The following is a 16,381-nucleotide window of genomic DNA, read 5'->3' on the forward strand; positions in this document are numbered from 1 at the left end:
GCAGGCCCTGGTGCTGGGTTTCGGAGCCCAGGATGCCTCAAACCGGGCTGTCCAGAGTTTCTTAACTGAGGGGTTGGTCACAGTGCCAAGTGGACGCATGAGCTGTACGGGTGTCCGTGTGCTGCGTGGGCATGCGTATGCAGGGCTACACTTGCAGTGCATGCAGGCCTTGATGTGCATCTGTGTCGATGAGTCTGTTTCGGCAGGAAGTGTGTGTGTGTGCCTCTATGCGTGTGTCTGTCAGTGTGTCCCGGTGCGCACTGTGTCTTTGTTGGAGATCTGCATGTCTGTGGCTGTGTGTGCGTCTGATTATGTATGAGCATCAGCAATGTGCCTGGCCCCATCTCTGCACGTGTCCTGTGTTGCTGGAGTGTGCATCCGTACCTGTGTATGTGCCTTGAGCATATGTGGTATGTGTTTCTGTGTGTCTGTTCCTGACTGCAGCTAGGGAATTTTTTTTATGTCCATGTGTGTTTGCATCTGCTGTGTTTTCATGTTCACACATATGCTGTATGTACCCTTCTGCCCACTTTCTGTCCCTAGACCCACACCCCCTCAGGGCTCCCTGCCTCTCCCTGATCCCAGAAGGTCCGGCTCCCTGCAGTCACCAGGGGAGAGGTGAGCTGTTCTGGGTCCCCACCCCACCCACCCATTCACCTTCTGCTACCCCATCCCCCTGCCAGCCTCATCCTCCTTGATCTCCTCCTACCTCACCTCTCACTCTTTCTCTGTCTGCAGCCTAAGCGAGCCTGGCTGTGCTTTCTGCCCCACTGTGCGCGAGCCCCTCAGCCTGGGCCCTCCGCTGTGACACCCATGCTTCCAAAGGTGCTGATTCAGTCCATGGTTGTCTTCACCTGTGTTGCTGCCCCAGACTTCCTGCTGGTCTCCCTGCCTCAGTTTCCCTCTCATTTGGGTGTTCGAGCACATTTTCCCGAGCACAACCTTAGCGTGCCCCTTCAGTCCCTGATTTCCAGGGTTCGGTAGCCCTCCTCCTCAGGAAGGCTGCCTTTGAGATCTCCCAGCCTGCACCAGCTCTCCTGGTTGCCCTACCACTCGGTGCCTAGCCCTAGACTTCTCTCCCAAAGCCAGGATCACCCCCACCCCCGGCAGCTGCACGCCCTGGCCTTTAACTTGAGATGAGTCTTTTCCAAGTCCACAAATGAGGCCTAGGACAGGTACTAATCAGGTGATAACAAAGGAGAGGATGTGGGAGGCCTTCTGTCTCCTGCCCCTTTGCAGCCAACTTGTCTGCTTTCTACCTCCTTAGTTTTCCTGGGTTTACTGTGTTTTAAAGGTCTGCATTTAAAAAAAGTTTTTTAATTGAGGCACAATTCACATAATGTAAAACAAACCATTTTAAAGTGGATAACTCAGTGGCATTTAGCACAGTCGCAGTGTTGTGCAAACATCACTTCTATCTAGTTCCAAAACATTTTTACCATCTCAAAAGGAAGCCCTGTCCCCTCTTGCTCCATTCCTCATCCCCTTCCCCTCTGCCCCTGGCAACCACCAATTTGCATTCTGGCTCTATGGATTCCCCTATTCCTGACATTTTATATAAATGAAATTCTATAAGATGTGATTTTTGATGCCTAGCCTCTTTCACTCAGCAAAATGTTTTCAAGGTGCATCCAAATGGTAGCGTATGCCAGTACTTCATTCCTTTTTCATAGCTGAGTAATATTCCATTGTATAGATGGACCACTTTTTTAACCATTTTCTGTTAATAGATGTTTGGGTTGTTCCCACCTTCTGGGTATTAAGGTCTGCCTTCCTGACTGTGGAGGTACACAGCATTTTCATTTAATGCCGTATAGTCTGCGTCTCTTCCTTCCACACTCTATCTTAGACTCCTCACCCCTTGAATGGCCTCCAATAGGCCCTTGGACAGAGCAAATTTTGGTACCCTTTTCTCCCCTTGGAGCTGTAAGACTTATTTTTCTTTTTTTCTTTTTTCTTCAGATCAAGATAAATTCCCCAAGTTTCCTTGATGTCTTCCCAAGAACAAGACAGGGAAGAAGGCAGGTCTTCCCTCCACCTGCTCCAGGTCATCTCTGGGCCGGTAGTCAGCATCCCTGCAAATGAGTCCCGTCTCTGTGTCCTTGGGACCAGGGCTGTTATTTGTAGACAGTTTTCCCCATTTATCTCCAGCTGCTGTTTCTTAAGCAAGGGTTCCAAGCTTCTGCTACACGTATTGTGCCCATGCAGTTGGCACCAAGAGAAGGCTCCGATCCCATCCACTTCCTCCCTCCATACCCTCTACCCCTCCTGCCCCCATCCTCATGCTTGTGGCTGAACTAAGGACCCCTTCCCCCACCCTCCCTGCAAGTGCCAAGAAACCAACTTAACCAGCAGGAGGGAGGCTGCTATCATGTCCTGTGTAGCTGAGACACGCCGTGTGGCTGGGCTGGGCTCTGAGCAGGGACCAGGGCTCAGGAAAATCAGTTAGCTGCACTGGCCATGTTCTTGTCTCTTTGGCAGGACCCCATCCCCACTCCGTGAGGCTGGGTGACTTTCCGCAGTGCTAGACCGGTGACATCCTGGCTCAGAAACACCAGCCATGAGAGGGAGGTATGTCTCCTGGGTTTGACATCAGTCCCGGGAAGGGCTCAGGACATGGATGCTTTGCTAGACCCTGAGGTGCCACCAAAGCCAGGCTGGGTGGCATCCCCTCATGTGGCCAGAAACAGGCAGCCTGACAAGTGGATCTTCCAGGCCCCTCCACGTGCTGGATGTTGGTATGTGTTTATTCACTCTTCAGAACCTAGATAGAAAAAGGCATTGACAGTAAATTTTATTCACCTGTAAGCCTTGTCTTGTCAATTTATCCCTCGCCCAAAGGCTGGCGCCCAACATGTACAGTGAGTCACTGAAATTTAGGTTGAATGAGGGACTGAAAAGCCACTGTGACTTGTCTGTTTTCCAAAATGTCGGATTGTCCCTTCATGTGAAGACTGGCCCCTTTCTGCGAGGCTGTCAGGTGTCGCTGATGTAGAATTTGTTCTGAAATGAATTCTTTAAAGGAGGCAGGAGGAATGCCTTTGCTTTTTCTTTTTCAGTTTGTTTTCCAGGAAAGTGTTGACATCTGCGGTGAATTAAAGAATAGATTTTGACTTTACTTTAGGAAAATTATCATAAAGGAAAAAGTCAATGTCTTGGACATCAAGGATTCCCCCAAAAAGAGATCACATGTGCTTCGGTGTATTGTGATACGATTCTGATTTCCGTGGGGACAGGTGACCAGGAGAGGGAGAACCTACTCCCCACTGGCAGCAAGGTGAGCTTGCACTTCTAGAGGTCCGGCTGCAGAGGCACTAGAAGTGGGATGGGGACATGTCTGGGTCCTGCACCCTGGACGCCATAGATGACCTTTCTGGGGATTTTGCAGATGACCAAACCTGTATGGCCATACATTCATTCATTCACTAAGGATTTATTGAGCACCTACTCCTGTGCCATGCTCTTGAAAGGGGTAATGGGGAGTCACCATAGAGTGTATAGCCTCAGAGTTTATACTCTGGCTGAGGAGACAACCCCTCAGCTGTTTAGAACTCTGAAGAGTACTACGTAGAGGGGAGCATGGTACTCTGGGAAGGCTGGAGGAGCAGGGGCAGGAACCAGTCTGGGGTTGGGGAAGGTTAGGGAGGGCTTCCTGGAGAGGCGAAACTTGGACAGGGCAGATGAGTATGTGGAATGTTCGGGCAGTGGGAACAGTATGTGCAAAGGACTTGGGGTGAGAACTCAGCTTCTCTTGAGGGACTGAGGAGGGTCAGGAAGGTGGCAGGCTACAGAGGTGTTGGTGAGGCTAGGGAGGTGGGCAGGGCTTAGTGGCTGTGGTAATGACTTTGACCTTACCCAAATGCCAATGGGAAGCTGGGGAAGTGGGACTAGGCTGTACCAGACAAGCCCCTCCAGAGGGGCTGCAATGGTGACAAAGTGATTTTGCAAGTGGCTCTGCTTCCCCCTCCCTCCGTGCCTCCCTCCTTCTCTGGTAATTTCTAGCCAGTCCTGCCATTCTCTAAACTGGTCCTGTGGGGTCCTGCTTGCATGTGGCCTCATGCAGTTATCTGACAGTGGAATTTTAGTTTCTTTTTTTTCTGCATTCTGCATTCGGCAGAAGCATTATCTTTCCAGACCTACAGAAATTCCGATCTCCTGTGCCTCTGGCAGCTGCCTCCTGAGGGAGTGGATCTCCCTTCTCTTTGCTCTGAGAGCATTTGTCTTTGTTTTGGTTGAGCCTTTGCTCACTCTCAGCTGTGCAACCTTCCACCAAATACCCTGCCTCTCAGACCTCAGTTTCCCTATCTCCTCAGATGGAGATGACGATTTCTGCCTTGCAAGATGGTCGTGAGGGTTCAGTGAGCTCACCCATGTGAAATGCTTGAAATTGGGCTCAGCGCACAGAAGAGCTCCAGGAATGCGCCGGTTATCACCACTGGGCTCACGCCTGGGCCCTAAACATTTTTGACAAGAATGTGAGGTTTCAAAATAGGCATTGTATGTTGTCATCATGAGAAAAGTCGGGACTCCCTGGACTTCCTGATCCGTGGCTAATGTTTAAGGTTATTTTATTTACAGTGACTTCTCAAGTACTTAGAGCCGCTAAGGGGTACCATGGGGTTTGTAGAGTTATGGGTCCATCTGTGGTCATCTCGCCTGTCCCCTCAGCTCACAGAAGGACCCTGGGCTCAGAGGAGGTGGCCAGGTGGTAGTGAGGGGGTAGGAATTGTTCTAGGCCAGTCAGAGAGTAGACAGCAGGGCAGCCCCTTGTCTCCTGGTCATTCTACCTCAGGGGAAATGCGTTGACCCCTATCTATCTGCCTTCTCCTTGACTTGAGGGTCCTTTGCAAGGGGCCTAGTCTAGGGTGAGGCAGAGAGTAGTAAGAGGTTCTTGCACAGAAGTGAGTTCTTTCTCTCTCTCTCTGCTGCACTCCCCTGAATAGATGTTTGGGCCCCTTGGGAGGGGGATCAGTTATCCAATTTGGGGGAGCCACTGGGAACAGAGGGACAGGGCTTCCCACGCCTGTGGACAGGCCCCAGAAGCACTGTGTAGCAGGTCTCGAAGCAAAGGATCCCCCAGCCCAGGGTGACCTCGCTGACCTTATGGGTAGAGCCTTGCTCACCCTGGGCTTATGTAAGACCTTTTCCAACTGTCCTCAACGCCACCCTGTGACATAAGGACACGTGAGCCTTCATCCGCCCCAGTGGCTGGCGGGTAAGAGTTTATCAAGCATCTGCTAAGGCCCAGGCACTTCGGGCATGATTCCACCAAATTATGCTGACCATCCTGCAAGACAACATTTGCCACGGCATTTTTAAAAATCAAGATAAAATCACATACCATCGAATGCATCATTTTAAAGTGCATAATACGTGGTTTTTAGTGTATTCACAAGATTGTGCAACCATCACCACTACCTAATTCAAAAACATTTCATCACCGTGAAAGAAACCCCGTCATTCCTCATCCCCAGACCCCCCAGAACCCCCAAACACTGACAACTGCTCATCTGCTTTTTGTCTCTATGGATTTACTATTCTAGACATTTCGTACCAAGGGAATCAGAAAATAACTGGCCTTCTGTTACTGGCTACCTTCATTTAGCATAATGTTTTTGAGGTTCATCCCCATTGTAGTACGCATCAATACCTCCTTTTCATGTCTGAATAAGATTCCGTTGTATGGATAGGTAACAATTTTAATCTGTTTTCTTTTCATGGACATTTTGGTCGATTCTGCCTTTTGGCTATTATAAATAAATGCTGCTATGAACATTTGTGTGCAAGTTTTTGTGTAAACAGACGTTTTCAATTCTCTTGGGTATATATCTAGGCGTGGGACAGTTGGGTGTCTGACATCTCTATGTTTAACTGAGAAACAGCCAGACTGTCTTCCAAAGTGGCTGCACTATTGTACACCCCCACCAGCAGTGTACCAGGGCTCAGATTTCTCCCCGTCCTCTCTAGCACTCCTTACTGTCTTTGATTATAGCCATCCTAGCTGTTGTGAAGTGGTATCTCATTGTGGTTTTGATCCGCATTTCCTTTTTAGCTAATGATGTTGAGCATCTTGTGCTTATTGGCCATTTGTCTCTCTGTTTTGGAGAGATGTCTATGCGGATCCTTTACCCATTTTTGAATTGAGTTGTTTGTCTCTTGAATGTTAAATTGTACCACTGTCATTGAGCTCAGAAAAGGGATGTGACTGGGCCAAAGAGTGTGGGCTCACAAGTAGATTGGTCTCTGCCTCTCACCCAGCAGGTCAGGGGCCACAGTCGCTTCACCTAGGGGACCAGTGGAGCGGCTTGAAATTTTGACCTATCCCCCAGGCCACCGTAGGTTCTGTCCTTGCCTTTAAAGGGATAGGGCCCCACAGACAGAGGGTGGGCCGGAAAGCGAGGAGGCAGCAGTTCTGAGGAACCAAGTCGGTCCTCTCTTCCCCTCCAAATCATGCGGAACTGGCTGACGTGGCCCCGGGAAGAGGGGACAGCCCGGGTCCTGTGGTTGGGGAGCCTATTTATACCGGCTGGGCCATGTTGCAAGCTTTTCCTGATGGTGAGAGGGACGTCACTGGGCACTGACCTCACCAGAAGATGCTGACGCATCTTCCCTTCATGCTTCAATCAAATGGGCAGCTGGGCCTTCCCACCTTGGGGCTACCTCTTGTCTTCCTGCCTGTCACTGCCTCCTCCCAACTGGCTCTGGAGTCTCCCCCAGTGTCCACACTTCCTGCATCTCTCCAACCACGCCCTCTTGAGAGTTGTTATGGGCTGAATGGTGTCCCTGTAATTCATGTTTGTTGGAATCCAAACTCCCAGTACTTCAGAATGTGAATGTATTTGGAAATGGGGACTTCAGAAAGGCGATTAAGGTAAAATGAGGTCATTGGTGGGCCCTAATCCAATATGACCGGTGCCTTTATAAGAAGAGATTGGGACATAGACACACACAGACCGAAGGAGGAAAGTGTGAGGAGACAACGAGAAGGCTGCCATCTGCAAATCAAGGAGAGAGGCCACAAGATGAAATCAATCCTGCTGACGGCTTGATCTCAGAGTTATAGGTCCAGAGCCGTAAGAAAATACATTTCTGTTATGTAAGCCACCCAGTCCGTGGTATTTGGTACGGCAGCTATAGCAAACCAATATACATGCCCTCCTTGCCTTTGGCAGCCCTTGTCCCTGGGGCCTGCACAGGCATCTCAGTGAACCAGGTGCTGGGAGCATGGCCTTTCAGATTCCATAGCCCTGGTTGATGTGCCCCACTCTTCGTGAATGTTCCCGTGGAGGGCGACCTCAGGTGTGGCAACTTCACGGCCTCAGAGGCCTCTTCACACCAGCGATTCCCAATCTTCTTGGCACCAGGGACCGGTGCTCCTATGAGAATCTAATGCCTGATGATCTGAGGTGGAGCTGAGGCGGTGATGCTAGCGCTGGGGAGCGGCTGCAAATACAGATGAAGCTTTGCTTGCTCACCCGCCGCTCACCTCCTACTGTGCGGTCTGGTTCGTAACAGGCACCATGGCCAGGGGATTGCGGGTCCCCTTTAAACCAAGGAGATAATTGGCCTCCTTGGACCATAGGGAGGGGAGAATGAAGAAAAGCATGTGACTGTCCCCTAATGTGGAAGGTCAGCAGTAACTGAGAGCGGCAAGAAGCAATCCAGCCAGACCTGGCTCTCCCTCCTGGTGCCAGGCCCCGAGCGTCTCTGAATTTCAGTTTCCTCATTAAAGGGAGCCGAAGCATCCCTGCCCAGTCACTCCCCCTCCCAGGGCTGTTGTGAGATGAGATCAGGGATGTGAAATGAAGAAGGACCCTGGCTTGGAATGGATGCAGGAAGCGGCCCTGCGGGGGTAGACACAGAGGTGACAGATTTAGCAGAAATGACATTCTCAGGAGGAGAATTCAGAACTGGCCTTCAGGAGTGGCGATGGGGGGAGGGCGGTGATCGGGCATGGTGCAGTGAGTGCCATGATGAGGTACCAGGGAGGGGGTGGGGGTGAGGAGCAGCCCCCAGGACATGAGGGTGCATCAGGTTTTGCCCACTGCTGGATCGTTAGCACCTGGGGGTGACTGCCACTGAACTGGGGCAAATAAAAATTTGTTGAGTGAATAAATGACTCATGGTGGGCATGTCTATGGAGAGGATAGCCAGGTGGGAACAGCCTTAGTGGTCACAATGGGTCCCAAGAGTGCGGATGGGGAGGGCATCTGGCCCTAGTCACCTCAGTTTCCCTAGTCCAGGTTCCACAGGCCTAATTCTCTCCCCATCTAAAGCAGCTCAGGCCTCTCTAGCAGCCCCCAAACCCCTGGCTTCCTAGCCTCTGACACCCTCCTCCCTGCCAGGCTCCTGAGGATGCAGGCTAATGACCCTCTTTCAGGCCCGGTAGATGTGCTGGGGACACCAGGCGTGACCTCCAGGCCTGGGGCGGCCCCTTTACCACCTCATCCACACTTGCCTAGGCCTCAGTTTACCCCCTGGTGAAGTAGCTGGTTGACTAGGGAGGCGTTGTCTCCAGGACTCCTTCGTTCTGATGTTCAGAGGTCTGGGTGATGCAGAGGACCAACCCATGATCACTATCTTTCAGAGAAAGTGAAACCTGGTCCCTAACCGTCGCCAAGGCGACTCCCCCTCCCTGGCTTCCCCTCTGAGCTCACAGCTTCCCCATCTCCTCCCCTCCCCATCTCACACCCCCAATACCTAGTACTTGGAATCAGACTTACATCTTTCCTTTTTCCTTTAGAGAACTTTTACCTTTTATGTCCATGATGACAGCAGCCCCGTGAGGCAGGCTGAGAAATACTTTTCTAATTCTCGTTTTATAGGTGGGGCCTCTGAGATCCAGAGAGATTAAGCAACTCGCCTCAGGTCACATAGTTTATCAGTGGGCTTGAACCCTGTTCTCCTGTTTCTCTTGCTCCCAGTGTCCGGTTTTCCTCAGCTGCCTGTCGAGAGAGGGACTGGCTGCATCCATGGGCCTGGGATGGGAAAGGCTCGTTGTGTGGGAGGTGCATGGTGGGGAAAGGAGGCAGCCAGGAGCCCCACTGGGAGATGCAGTTCCTAGGGCCAGAACCACAATCTCGGGGCTGCCAGCTTGGGTCTGGCTCTGTGCCCAGAGCCCGGTGGTTTCCGCTTACAGATGTCCCAACAGCCCCAGCAAGAGGGCGGGAAGGGCACTCAAGAAGGAAGATGTCTTGCTCCCCTCCGCCCAAACCATAGTGGCCTGTGAGGCCCACGGCTCCTGGGCTGAGACACCTGTGGGCCATCAAAGGGCCGAGCTGGTGGACCTTTCCCTCTATCTCAAACACAGCATGCTGCACATGGCACGGACCCCCTTGCTCCCTGTTCGTCCCAGGAAGGCTGAAGTTGCAGTTTGCATCATTCTTGGGCGTGGAGCTGACCTCGAAGAACGAATTCGAAGAAAACAGGAGGAGGAGCAGGCATGCCACCGTGCCCAGCGCCCATTGGCCGACCGCAGAAACTTTGGTTTTTGGGGTCATGTTCCCAGAAGGCCTGCCCTCCCCCCACCCCCTCCCCACCCACCTCACGAGGTGTTGGCCAATCGCTCAGGCAGGCAATAAAGTGGCTGTCAGCCCGCAGGGCTCCCAGCAGGGAGGTGTCATCCCCAGCAGGCGAAGGCCGGAGCTCGGACACCCAGAATGCGGGCACAGCTCACTAGGAGGGCGCTGCTCAGTAAGTACTTCCTTCCTCCCTACCAGCACCCACTTGCTGTGCTCACGGTGCCAGCGGGGATCAGGAGTACCCTCTGTCCTCTGAGAACTGGGGAGGCTGGGCACTGGGCAGAAGGATGCTGAGACAGAGCCAGGAGGTCAGGCAAAGAGAGGAGTCCACTGAGAACACAGCATCTTCACAGGGTGAAGAAGGGGTATTCCCAGAGGGCTTCCAGGGGGAGGCGATATAGAGGCAACTCTGAGAGCGTGAGAAAAGGGGATAGATTGGGGGAGAGGCTGGGGAAGCAAGGGGGAGCTGGGAGCTGTGCTGCTCAGAGGAGGAAGCTGCAGAAGCTGAGCATAAAATTGGTGCAGTGTGTGGAGGGGCCTCCTTCTTGCCTGTACTCACAGAGTCTGGGATGAATAGACACAGTCAGCCGGGCCCGGGGGCCCTGGAGCCCACAGAATCACACAGCACGCAGAGCCATAGCCACACCCACAGGGCCATGTGACATCATTCAGGGCCCTCAATCTCGCCAACCTGGGAACCCCCACATACAGCCCGGAACCTCCACGGTAGATGGGGCACAACTGCTCCCTTGTGTCTCACACAGACCTGGACACACACCAAGCAGACACCCTGGTCCCACATGCACACTCACACAGGCAGCAAATACCTGGGGAGGCATTGAGGGGTGCCCTGTGGTCGCTGTTCCTGGGCGCCCAGCCCCTCCGCCTCCCCAGCAGCGTCTTCCCCAAGGGCCCGAACGGCTCTTAGGAAGGGAACATGGTGTCACTGCCTTCCGGGCCATTGCACCACAGGCCCCTTCCGACCACGTGGCTGCTGGTGGGTGGGGGGAGGCAGGCGAGCGGTAACTGTGCCCAGCCCCCGGAACATTCTGACAGGCTCACAGCATCACTGGTGATCTTGACAGGAGTGGCCACTTACGGAGAGAGGAGGGAGGCTCAAGGTCGGGAGAAAGGCTGGCTTTGTGACCTAGGCAACCCTTCTTTGGGGCCTTGGTTTTCCTGTCAGTAAAATGGGGACATGGACTGGATGGTCTTGCACATACTTCCCAGACGGAACCTTGGATGGTTCCTCAGACAGCTCAGGGCACCAGACTGCTCTCAGGCTACCCACCCTGAAGCCCTCTCGAGCACATGGAGGGCCAGGGTCTGTCACAGGATCTCAGGGCCCTGTGACGGTAGCTACCTCTCAGCCCAGAGGTCCTGCAGAGTTCTGCCTGGACCACCCCATGTCAGCTCCTGAGGCTGGCAGCACTGGCGGGCACAGGAGCTCTGGCCGGGCCCACAACCTCCCCTCCAAGGCCTACTTGGAAAAGCACAGATGCTCTTTCGGGTGCTGGACAGTAACTCACTGGACAGGTGGCAGTGGCCCCAGCAGGTGCTCCTGTGTACATACAGTGCCCAGTCCCCACCCTTCACAGCACAAAGCCTGAGATGTTGGGCCGTGCCCTCCAAGGCCCTCTTGAGTGCCCTCCCCTTTGAAAGCTGCCCACCTGTGGTTTCCTTACCAAGTCATGTGACACTCCCTTTCTCTGCCCCAGGTCTGGTCCTCAGACTCCTGTTCCTGAAGCCAGTGGCCACGGGCAACTGCTTAAGAGATGACCAGGAGCTTCTCAAACAGCTCCAGCATCAGGCGGACTTCATGCAGGACACCAGAATGCTCCTGGACCACTATGTGAGCACCCGGCCGCTGATAGCATCTGTCTTTGGGGTTAGGGCAGGAGTGAATCCCAGAGAGGATCAGGCCCAATCCCCACTCACCCAACACCCGCTCAGTATAGGGGTGGGGTGGGTGGGGAAACTGAGTCCTTTGTTATTCTAGGACCACCTCAAACATCCCAGGCTTAACCCTGAGACAATATATCTTCCCTAGCTCAGTGGGCCTGGAGTGTGAACCCCAACTCTGTTGCCTCATTCTTTAGTTTGTTCAGCATGCTTATTGCATACCTATCACGTCCCTTGTTCTGGGCCCTGGAGATGCAGCAGTGAACAAAACAGAGTCCTGCCCTCCTGCAGCTCAGGGTCGCCTTCCTACTGACATTCCCTGGATCACAATCACCACCTGTGTGGTCACCCCCACCAGCCCCTGCCTCCCTTCAACCCTGCCTGCAGGGCCTCAGTTTCTGTATCTGTACAACGGGCGGATTGGATGAGGGATGGATGAGGTCAAACATTTCAAGGGCAACCAGGGCAGACTTGTCTCTATGTGTATGTGATGGGGACTCCAGCATCACCCCTTGCCTTTCCTTCCCCCCCGCAGATCCGCATCCAAGGCTTGGACGTGCCTGGACTGAAAGAGCGCTGCCAAGAGCGCCCTGGAGTCTTTCCCAGTGAGGATGCCCTGCAGGCACTCAGCAGAAGGAGCTTCCTGCAGACCCTCAACGCCAAGCTGAGCCATGTCCTGCAGAGTCTGACAGCTTTCCTGCAGGACCTCCCCTCCCAGGACTTGAGTACAGCGAAGATGTATATCTTAGGGGTCAAGAGTAACATCCACTGCCTGGCCCAGCTGCTTCCAGACTCCACGGAGACAGCTGAACCCACTCAAGCTGGTCTGGGAGCCTCACGGCCACCCACTACCACCTCAGACACTTTTCAGCGCAAGATAGAGGGCTGTGAGTTCCTGCGTGGCTACCACCGCTTCATGCACTCAGTGGGGCAGGTCTTCCATAAGTGGAGAAAGAACCCCAGCAAGAGCCCGAGACACAGCTCCCACCAGGCCCTACAAAAGGGGGCTCATGGGATGCAACCCTTTACGAGGGGCAAGGGACTCCTGCCTAGGGGACAGTTGCCCCGGTAGCCTTAGGGGCGCCCCAGCAGGTGCTCCTCAAGATGGTGCCTCCTTGGGGCCTCCAAACCTGCTCCCCATTTTCTTCCACCTCTCAGAAGTGCACTTTAAGGAGTGAGAGCCACGCAGGCTCCTCTACCTCCTCTAAGGCTGGGGCATAGGATCAGGCCATTGCTCCCCCCAGGCCTGAGTTCCCCAGTCCCAGTGGGGTGGCTGGGTCAGGCCACATGGGGCCAACTTTCCATTGATTCAGGGGTCTGATGACACAGGCTGACTCATGGCCAGACTGACAGCCCCCCCGCCCCGCCACTCTGCTCCCCGGAGGCCTGCCGTCCCTTCCCTCTCATGACTTGCAGAGCTGTTGCCCCCAGACTTCCTCCTTTCCGTGGTGGCATGGCTCCGAGGGGGAGGTCAGGGCCTGAGCTGGCCTCCTATGTCTCATCGCCAGTCTCAGGCCAGACACCTGGACGTCTGAGTGACCTCACTTCAAGCAGCTATGACAGGGGCAATGTCCTGGAAGAAGCACTGATCTGGGGGTTCCAAGGGATGGGGGCTCAGGTCTCAGCTTGGCCCCTAATTTGCTGTGGCCTCTGGCAGGTCACTTTATTTCTCTGGACTTCAGTTTTCTCTTTGTGAATCAAGGGAGTTGGAGACTGTGTAAAGCCCTCTTGCCTGTCAGCGGCTGGGACTCTGTGACATAGGATGGATTTCAAAGTCTTTCCATAAATTGAGACCCGGCGTCCAAATGGACACAGGTGCAGACAGTTATTTGCAGACCTCGCAGCGCCTGGAAGCAGTTCTGGTTGCTGATTGCTCCCCCTGGTGGTGCATCATGGAATTTTCTCATGCTGAAACCACATTGCCCTCTTGGAGGGTTCCCGGAAGCCGCTGGGCCAATACCTAGGAGGGACACGATTAATTTATCAATTTTTTAAAATTAGTTTTTATCTGTTTTCTATTTATAATGCTTATTTATGATGTGTATTTAATGTTATTATTGTGCCAACATATATTTAAAATTTGCCTGGTTTCTAAAGCCCCTGTGTCTCACTGTTGCCTTGGGGGAGAGGATTTGGAGGAGGCTGGCCTCTTGGGTAGGGGGGGTCCCTCGGTGGCAAGGTCACAAGCAACTACAACCTGAGGGCCGGGCCGGAGGTCCTTGCCCTATCCAGGAAGGGAAGTCTCATGCCGCGGTCTGACTGTGGGGGCGTCTCAAACACAGACAAGATGTTTGTTGTGTCTGAGTGGGTCTCCCTTGAGACATTGGGGACTAGAGTGTTAGGGTTTGGAAGCGCAAGGAGAGCTGAAGGCTGGACTGTCTGGGTCGCTCTGGCCCCTGTGGGTGTGTGGCTGGGGTACGTATGCTGACGTGTGTCACATGAAATGAATAAGATAATAACAGATCTTGCTTCAGACATAGCCTGTGAATTGAAAATGCTCCCTGAAGGGCCCCAGAAAACTGGGCTGCCTCCCAATGCTCAGGGCCCCACCACAGGGGGCACCTACAGGCCTGATGGATGATATGTTGAGGCAGCAGCTATAAAGGAAAAGCTAACAAAAGCAGATGAATTTGACCAGGATCTGTCCCTGGTTACGCCCACTTCCTGGGATTGGGAGCCAAGGTGGGAAAAGGACTTAACATCAGAAGTACAGGAAGTGGGACTCTCCGCAATAGATATGATCCACCTGGCAAATGAGAAGATGGAGGCTCAGAGAGTTTGAGTCACCTGCCCACGTCCTCAAAACAAATTTATTGCAAGCGAGCACATTTTGAATTCTGGTCGGTTAGATGTGAGGGCAGGAGCATCTTCCTGTCACACTTCAGCTTCTGTAACTGCCAACAATTTCATGAGTCCCTAAGGGCACAGGGCTCCCAGGTGAGGGGGCAGAAAGACAACAGAAAAAAAGTACTAACAGGAGCTTCCGAGACTGCAGTACAAGTTCAGCAAAAATAAAGCAAGGCTATGTAATAGAGAATGAGAGAGTCCGGTGACGTGGGTGGTCAGGATGATGGCTGAAAGAGGTGATGTCCATTTCGCAGCCTGAAGGATGCAGGTGAAGGGGTGATGCTTCCTGTGGCACAGTTAGTGCAAAGGCTCCGAACACTCAAGGTTCAGAATGATCAAAAAGACCCAAAATAAGGGAAGCATCTTGCTCAAGGTCACAGAGCCAGTTAGCCAGAGAGTTCTAGACTGTCAGCCCCTGACTCCCAACCGGCAGTCTTCCTCAGCAGCTGCCCAAAGTATTCCAGGCTATTTGCCAGGTAAGGGCTCTCCACTGCCCCCCACTGGGCTCTCCCTGGTGCTCAGGTTCCTGCCACACTGGCCACCTTTGGGTTCATGAAATGCCCGGGGCTCCTTCCTCCTACAAAACTTCTGCCTATGCTGTTCCCTCTGTCTGGAATGCCGTTCCCTGTCTTTTTTGTGAGTACATCCTCAATTACTCTTCCCCAGTGCCCATGGTCTGGGTCCAGTGACTTTACTGTTTCTCTCAAAACTGCCCCATCAGGGCCCCTCACTGCTATGGTGAGGTTTGCGTTTCTGTTCAGCTCCTAGCCTGGAGCTGCCAAGGATGGAGAGTGACTCTGCTTCCCTTCGCTCTGTCCCAGCACCCAGCACAGCGCCTGGACCCAGTACGAGCTCAACGAAGAGCAAGGCAGAAGGGGCCCTGGAGGAAGTGAAAACACTGAGAAGCGTGCCAGGCAGTCTGGTCCCAACAGGTGCCACCTAGGGGCTGCTAACAGCAGGGGACCTCTCTTCTGCCCTGCCCGAGCATGGGGGTGAGGTGCTTTTCTCAGGCTGGGCTGCTGGGAAGCTGTGGGTGGGAGGTGGCAGACGCCGAAAGCCACGCACGCTCAGGTTCTCAGAGCGGAAGGGGAGCTGGCACTGCGGCTGACGTGCGGTTGCCCATGGAGAAGGCTGAGGTTGGTCCGTGGAGGAAGAGCTGGGAAGCCCAGGGTTGCTGCCCCCACCCCTGGCTGGGCCCCTTGCCAGCCCCCCACCCTGTGGATAAGCCCCAGGAGAGAGGTCTGGAGCTGGCTTTGTGTTGGAGCAGCACCCACCCTGTAGGAAGCAGATCGAAGGTCTCCAGACTCTGGGGCAGAGGTCTCAGGGGTCCCACCTGTGAGGATTTGTCACCTCCATGCTGAATCCTGATAAGACTACAGCCACGGATGTCCCCATACCACCATCTCCGGCTTGGTCCTCTCCCAAGCCCAGATCCACAGACTCAGCAGCCAGGAATACCCGTGGGTACCTCAAAGCCAAACTCACCTCCCAAACCCAAACCTTTATGCTTCCTATTTGCCCCAACTCAAGTTCCAAAACTATAACCCACCCCTTCTCTTCCCTCAGCCTCTCCTCTCCCTGTCAGTCACAAAGACTTACTGTTTTCCTCCACACCCCATCTCTGGCACATGCCTCCCATTGCCAGCCAGGTCCAGGTTCCCTGGATGTGGTCTAAAATCTCACTGCCATGCCTTCTGCTTACAAATCTTCAGTGACTTCCTCCTGTCCTAACGCCCGTGGCATCGGCTCCAAACTCCTCATTGCAGCATGCCAGGCCCCTGCTCTCAGGTCCCACAAACTCCGTCAGCTCATCTCAGCACGTTCAGCTGGCCAGCAACATATCCGGAGATTCCGACCTCCCCATGCCTGCATTTGCCCCTCCCCACCCCTCCTACCTGCTCCCTCCCAGGGGGTCAGCTCAATTGCCTCCTCCTTCTTGATTCCAGAGGGGCTTGTGGGGCGTCCCGGGGGTTTCAGACAGCTTGCAGGGGGTCACATCTGGCATCTGCCTCTGGAGTCAGAACAACCTGCCTCTGATCATTCCCATTCCTCACCAGCACCTACTACTGTTGAGACTGGGGTTCCCAGGACCATCTGCTGTGACAGGCAGC

General features: G+C 53.7%; 1 protein-coding gene across 1 annotated transcript; it reads left to right on the forward strand.

Annotated features, from left to right (window-relative positions):
* Positions 1 to 9,617: 9,617 nt before the first annotated feature.
* OSM (oncostatin M) lies at positions 9,618 to 13,486 on the forward strand. The gene is made up of 3 exons (XM_016135558.2): positions 9,618 to 9,693; positions 11,240 to 11,373; positions 11,959 to 13,486. Exons 1-3 carry the CDS (start codon positions 9,660 to 9,662, stop codon positions 12,493 to 12,495), a joined length of 705 nt encoding a protein of 234 aa, XP_015991044.2. The 5' UTR covers positions 9,618 to 9,659; the 3' UTR covers positions 12,496 to 13,486.
* The last annotated feature ends 2,895 nt before the right edge of the window (positions 13,487 to 16,381 follow it).

Source organism: Rousettus aegyptiacus, unplaced genomic scaffold (genome assembly GCF_014176215.1).
Source record: "Rousettus aegyptiacus isolate mRouAeg1 unplaced genomic scaffold, mRouAeg1.p scaffold_m13_p_5, whole genome shotgun sequence".
NCBI classification, from domain to species: Eukaryota; Metazoa; Chordata; class Mammalia; order Chiroptera; family Pteropodidae; genus Rousettus; species Rousettus aegyptiacus.

Excerpts from the sequence above, each read along its gene's own strand:
- OSM (XM_016135558.2), top strand. The coding sequence starts at position 9,660 with ATGCGGGCACAGCTCACTAGGAGGGCGCTGCTCA. Across the intron at positions 9,694-11,239 it reads CACTAGGAGGGCGCTGCTCA|GTCTGGTCCTCAGACTCCTG; the intron begins GTAAGTACTTCC and ends TCTCTGCCCCAG. Across the intron at positions 11,374-11,958 it reads GAATGCTCCTGGACCACTAT|ATCCGCATCCAAGGCTTGGA; the intron begins GTGAGCACCCGG and ends TCCCCCCCGCAG.